Genomic DNA, 6,938 nt, shown 5'->3' with positions numbered 1-6,938 from the left:
AAGAATATTTAGATTTATTTAATTTCTGATGAATTCATATATATATATGTAATATGTTTTTAACTAAAATGGTCTTTCCTTCCACTTAAAGATTTAGATGAAATTTATAGAGGTGTATTCATTCTATACTTTCAAAGACTTTTAATGACTTTTTTAAAATGATGGACTTTTGTGGAGTTGATGGATTTTTATTGTGGAGTTGATGGATTTTTAAAATGATGCAAATGAATTTTACTTACTTAAAAGTTAAATCAATTTAATTTGTGAAAAACGACAAATGATCTATCCAATTTATTGAAATCAAAATTTCAATTCTTTATGTCCATTCAACATATTAATGTATAATATTTTTATAAGTTCATAATAAATTTTTATTAAATGAACACTCAAAACAATTGAGCTTAATTATCTAGTTCAATTTGAAATTCATCAAATTGACACTTTTTTCAAAGAAAATTGTGTAATATGCACATGCCAATACAAGCCCTGTTAGGGGTGGGAAAAAATACTGAATTTTCGGTATACCGAGATTACCGTAACAAAAAAATATTGAATTTACCGAAGATTTCGGTACGGTACGGTAACAATACCGAATTTTTCGGCGCGACAACGATATCCAATTTGAAAAAATTTTGGTATATACCGAAATACCGGAAAAGTACACAAAAATTTTAAAATATATAATATTTTAAAACAATAAATTATAAATTTTTTTAAAATGTAAGGTTTTTTTGGTTCGGTATACCGAAAATTTTGGTACAGTATTGGAATGAATTTGCTTATACAATAATTTAAGATATAGATTAACTAAAATTAAAGAAAATAATTAAAAATAAAATGTTATATAATAATTAATAAAAAATTAAATTTTAATTATGTTTTTAAAAAGTACAAATAAAAGGAAAAATATAGATGAGAAAAGAATGAAAGTTTGTATTGAAATTGGGAAATTTCTCAATTAAATGTACATCCAAATCTTTAGGTTGAATCAAAGACTTTTGTTGACATTTTATTGTTGTACCTTAGGCTATAATTCTTGTATTTAATAGAATTCCATAGAGTCATTAAAAGTCTATTGACATTTTGAATACTTATAGACTTTTGTAGAGTTTTTAAAAGTCTAGTTTGAAACACATGACTTTTTAAAATTCTACAAAAGTTTACATTGAATACCACTAAACTTTTATGGAGTATATAAAAGTCTAACTAGTTTGAATACCTCTGGATTTTAAACTCCACAAAAGCCATTAAAAGTCTATAACCAATACATCCCCCTTAAATGAAAAATGTATTAACTCTCATATATTCACTGTTGAGATCAGAACAGAGTTTAGAGGGGATGATGAATAAATTTTTAATTTTTTCTTTAAAAGTGACATTTTCTAACAATTTTCAGGCTGTTGAAACAAGTATTCTTGAACAATTAATTTACTGGACCACTAGAAGGTGAAAAGTGTGAAACAATCTAATAATGCTAGTGATAAATATATATTTAAAATATTAGCTCAATAAGTACCAACGGCTGGAAAAAGATAAATAACTGAAAGTAAATGCATAATGTAAATGACGAGATTTTTATGGATGTTCGGAGATTTAAACTCATATGTCATTCCTTCTTCCACTTAAGAAGGTTTCTTTAAAAGACTTTGGATTTAAAATATTTTGTAACAACCCGCTTCAACTAGAAGTTATCCACTGTCTAAGCTGAAATTTTTTGTGATCACTTGATCACGAATAAGACTTGATCACACGGACAAGTCCACTTAAAATTACTCAACATAATTAAGTTGATGTTTTGTGTGAAAATAGATGTAAATAAAATAATTAACGAATATTGTCATTAAAAAATAGAAGGGAAAAAACAGAGATTCTTTTTGCCATCTATATTTTTAATTAATTTATTTTAAATCTAAAATTATGTCTACTTCAAAATTTCACGCATAAAAATATGTAAAAAAAATTCACATATTTATTTCTCCGAAAATATTTGGAGATGTTAATCACGCTACAGTCAAATAAAAATAACATACCAATATGCAACACATATTTTTTAAAGCAATATGCAACAAATTTATGTTAAAATAGACTCCAAAATTCATCCAAAAATAACAGAAAACAAAATTATCACAAAAGTAAGTGTCAACTATCTTTATTCTTCCCGGTAGAATTTTTTTATTCCTATGATGCCATTTTATGCGCTTATATCAATCTTTGATTAATGCAACTTATTATTTGAATTCTTTTCTCCTAAAATATTTTCAAAATGATAATAATAGTGGGAAGCATTATATTTTCATTTACAATTAATCTAAAACCTGAAACCATCTTTTGTAAACACAAATATGCTTTCAAATGAACTTGAATGCAACCCACTAATCGCCATTTTGTATCACATATCTTGCTGGCTCTACCGCTTCTCTTTGCAGCCACCATGATTCTCAGTCCACTTTGATCCACATCTGTAGCAGAATTCATACTTACACCTGCAAGTCATATGCACACACCCCTCGGCCTTTTCGATATACATCTTACATTTGGGGCATTTCTTCCATTTCTTTTTCTCAGCAAGTTTCTTCACTATCTTCTCGTCTTTCCCCCGTCCCTTTCTTGCATACAGCTTCTGGAATTCCTTGCAGGTGAACTCGGAATGCCATGGGACATGACATTCCGCGCAGAATGATCTCTTGCATGAAAGACATTCTATCTTCTTCAAAACTTCCCCCGAATCGTTCACGAGCAAGGCTGAACAGTCGAGAAAAGGGCAATATAGCTTCTGGGAGTTGGGAATCAGCGATAGACACAGCAACTCATGCCATTTTACAAGTATATCGTTCGGGACCATCATTTGGCAGGCTTCAAAGTTTAGTACGGCCTTGCAGTATAAAGCCGGGCAAGGGATGATTATCAGATTTTCTTGAATCTTGGAGATGATATGGTTGGAAGTGCACTCGTAACAAAAGGAGTGCGAGCATCCGTCATTTTCAAACATCTGCCAGCTTTCTTTGTTCTCTAAACAAATTTCACAGAAGCTTAGGGGAGAATCCTTGAGCATACGTTCAGAATTTAGCATTTCAGGGTTGGGAATAGGTTCTTGCACTGATGAAGATGCATCATTTGGAGGGGCAGAGATGAAGAGAGAAACCAATAATGCTTCGTCAAACTGTAATTCCTCTGCATATTCGGCATCTGCAGTGTTGATTCTGCCACTTTTGATTATTTGAGAGCATACTGTGAATAGAAATTCCCCAAAAACAGTGAGAAAGATATCAGTTTTTAGTTTGTAAACAACTCGAGGTGATATTTGACTAGCGTGCACAATACAGGGACATTTAAACGCTTACAGTTTCCTTCTAAGACAATTAAGTACGCTTACAAAACTAAAACTCCTACAGGGAAGCCCTCATCTACGCTAAAAGCATATCAAGAATATGGAACCTGGCTCTGTTGAATGTTTATAAACATAAGATTGAATAATAAAAATGGATTCAGATGACTCTTATACATCTAATATCAATGATGGAATCATGAAAACATGTCCTTGATCTTTCCAAATCACTAGCAAAACACTTTACAAACTAGCAACAATTGGCAACAGAAACTTTGGAAGTATATCTGGTGACTTGCTCGAGTCAAGAAACGACAGAAAACACGTAGCTTTAACCATAATATAACACAGGAAAAATAGTTTATGCTATCTGGCTTTCGTAGAATAGGCAAAACATCACAGACACATTCCAAGGCTAACAAATATCATTGCCTTCGTTTATTACTACCTCTGCCCCTCGTTGAATTTATCTTTTCCCTTTCAGGTGATCCAAAACAATCATTTTCTACAACACCAATTTTCTTTCCCCAATATCCCACTCAAACAGGGTGATATTACATCACTAACATATGAATCTTCCATTCTCAACCCCTACCTTAAACCTTATACAAGCTCAAGATTGTAAGTTCCTTATAAGGGTATGCTTGTATTTCAAATCCATGATTTCGATGAATTTCTTTGATTCCATTACAATATTGAGCTTAAGAGTCAATAATACAGATGGATTTCAAATCCTCATTGGTTAAAATCAATCACAGTCCAATTCTCAAAGCAACCAAAGATGGCCTGATATCTTTTAATCCAACAAACACAGAATAAATAAGCAACAATTGACCCAGCTGGGGGGCGATTAAAATCAGCTCTTGCCTCGCTATACGATTCAAAAAAAATTGAGTAGCATCGTCATCACCAGTCCTAGCTGCCCCCAAAGAACAGCTGGAGCTTGATCCTAAACACGAAATATTGAATTATCATCTTCATCTCCCGCCTAGATGTTTCATCCAGACAAATAATCGAGTACCAACTTCAGAAAACAACACAAAATATGCAAAAATTTAACCCATTCACAATTCAGTCAATTATAGAGCTGCCAAATAGCACCATCCATTCCACTCTAAAGAACAGCAGACAGCAACACAAACCCATCAAGACAAATGGAAAAAAACGATAAACATTCACCGTCTCTGGACATGGCACCAGAACTTGGCCTCTCCGGAGAATCTCCCTTCACCACAGACTCTAAAATCAACTGATTATTCATGGGTTTGCTTATTTTTTTCTTTCTATTGGAATACAGAATCATCCATGCAGGAGCAGTGATGGCAAGAAAAGTCCCGGCAAAGTAAAATAGGAACGAAATGACAGATTCTGACATGTAAACGGTGTAAAGATGGTGATACTGAGTGATAAAGAATTCGAAATCGGCCGGAGTTTGATCGGAGATTTGAGGCATGAAGGCCAGTGGAGGTGATATTTGGAGTACTCACCTTGCGGACTACAGAGGATTTTAACTAATCGACGAGGTGTCATCAAAACATATATATCACACAATTCTCCAATTATTCATAATTTAATTTTAAAAATAGAAAGTATATGTATTATAAAATAAAGGCAAGAAAGTATATATATTATAAAATAAAGACAAAAACTTGTGTGATACGGTCTCATGGATCGTATTTTGTGAGACCGATCTTTTATTTGGGTCATCCATGAAAAAATATTATTTTTTATGCTAAGAGTATTGCTTTTTATTGTGAATATCGATAGGGTTGACCCGTATACCTACTCTAAAATAAAATAAATTTAAAGAATAATGACAATATTTTTAAAAGAGTGTTCTAATTAATTATAAAAAAACTCATAAAATTTGTAAGAGCATGTCTTCTGTGAGACGTTGTGAGACGGTCTCACGAATCTTTATCTGTCCAACGGGTCAATCTTATCGATATTGACAATAAAAAGTAATACTCTTAATAATATATTTTTCATTGATGACTCAAATAAGAGATCTGTCTCACAAAATACGACTCATGAGACTGTCTCACACCAGTTTTTACCGATTTGTAAAATCAAGCCCTTGCAAATCCTCAAAAGTTATAGTTTATGTATCAGCAATCTTTTAAATAGTAAAATAACGTAAAATATCGATTCATTCCCTTTCTATGAACAATTATCACATCTCAACAAAATTCATCTTTAAAATTCTTATTAATTTTAATATGATCTATAACACCACATTATCATACAAGAAAAACGCGTAAATGTGCACAAAATTATTAGTCACGTTAGTACTAATAGTCATTGAATTTACCTCATTTAAATCTTTAATTTTAATATTGTGTGAACTAAGATTTAACATTTTTCAAAACAAGTGCGAGAAATTAAACAGAAATTGTCTGGAAATTTCAAATTTAGAACAAAAAAAATGATGAATTTATCTGGTTTGAGTTTGGATTACCCAATGTTAATTTGAGTTAGCTCCGAAAAGAATATCATCTGATGTCATTTTAAAAAAAAAACATATGAATTTTTAAACTTAAAATTATAATTTTTAAAGACGGTCTCACGAGCCTTATTTTGTGAGACGGATTTCCGAAAAAAATATTACTTTTTATGCTAAGAGTTTTACTTTTTATTGTGAATATCATTAGAATTAATCCGTCTCACAAATAAAAATTCACGAGACCATCTAATATTTTATTAGGTCGGGTAAGAGGCTCGCCCACAACTTTTGTTGTGAAGTAAATTTTGGTTTGAGTTGACTTTAGATGATGTTGTGTTTAGATTATTTTAAAATTTTCTTTTGAGTTGACTAAGGACGAAAGTTGTGTTTAGATTATTTTATTATTAAGTTGGCTAATTAAAAATAAATAAATAAAAGAGCCAAAAAAAAATTTAATTCCTTAATTTTTAAGAATATATTTAATCTTATATCTATCTGCTTTTGATAGCGTTTTGAGATTTCTAAGCTTTTTATTGGCTAAAAAATGAATTATCCGACTCGAAATAATTTTCCGATGGTGTATTAATATTAAATAAACGCAAATAAATTTTGAATAAATTATATTATTTGCCAAATTTTTTCAACTTATAATGTTTTTGACAATTCTTATCTTAATGTTGACGAGGTCCAAACACTTACGTTGACGCAATATTAAAATGTAATTTTATTAATAAAAAAATTGAGAGGGAATGTTAATTTATTAATTAATATGTACCATAATTCATTTTTACTATTTTTATTGATTATTGTGGACCAAAAATAACTTATATTCTTTTCAACTGAAATATATTTTCTAATTTGAGTATATAAAAGATGTTGAGTCAAGCGTACACAAGTGAGAATAGCTGCTGATTTTGCGCCGTTTAATTTGACTGGCTATGTGACATCTAAAAAAGTGACATCAAATCTTAATGGGTAATACTGTCTGTGTTGGGAACATGATCGGCTGTAGGGAAATTGTAAGAGTGACATCTAAGGAATGAGAGACAACATTAACAGATAGACACGTACGACTCCGGTCCCATGAGCCTAATAGCTCGACCCATTAGCATGCTAGTAGTAAGTGCACTCTGTACTGTCACAATTAAAGAAAAAAAATTGTATAATAGC

General features: G+C 31.0%; 1 protein-coding gene across 1 annotated transcript; it reads right to left on the bottom strand.

Moving 5' to 3' along the window:
• Positions 1 to 2,204: 2,204 nt before the first annotated feature.
• LOC140827594 (uncharacterized) lies at positions 2,205 to 4,834 on the bottom strand. Its single transcript, XM_073190321.1, has 2 exons — positions 4,505 to 4,834; positions 2,205 to 3,228 (listed from the first exon to the last, which is right to left on the bottom strand). The coding sequence occupies exons 1-2, from the start codon at positions 4,776 to 4,778 to the stop codon at positions 2,408 to 2,410; spliced, it is 1,095 nt and encodes a 364-aa protein (XP_073046422.1). The 5' UTR covers positions 4,779 to 4,834; the 3' UTR covers positions 2,205 to 2,407.
• Between the last annotated feature and the right edge of the window lie 2,104 nt (positions 4,835 to 6,938).

Source organism: Primulina eburnea, chromosome 3 (genome assembly GCF_022965805.1).
Source record: "Primulina eburnea isolate SZY01 chromosome 3, ASM2296580v1, whole genome shotgun sequence".
Classification (NCBI taxonomy): Eukaryota; Viridiplantae; Streptophyta; class Magnoliopsida; order Lamiales; family Gesneriaceae; genus Primulina; species Primulina eburnea.
Note: the sequence above shows the minus strand (reverse complement) of the source record. Positions and strands in the feature narration are given on the sequence as shown.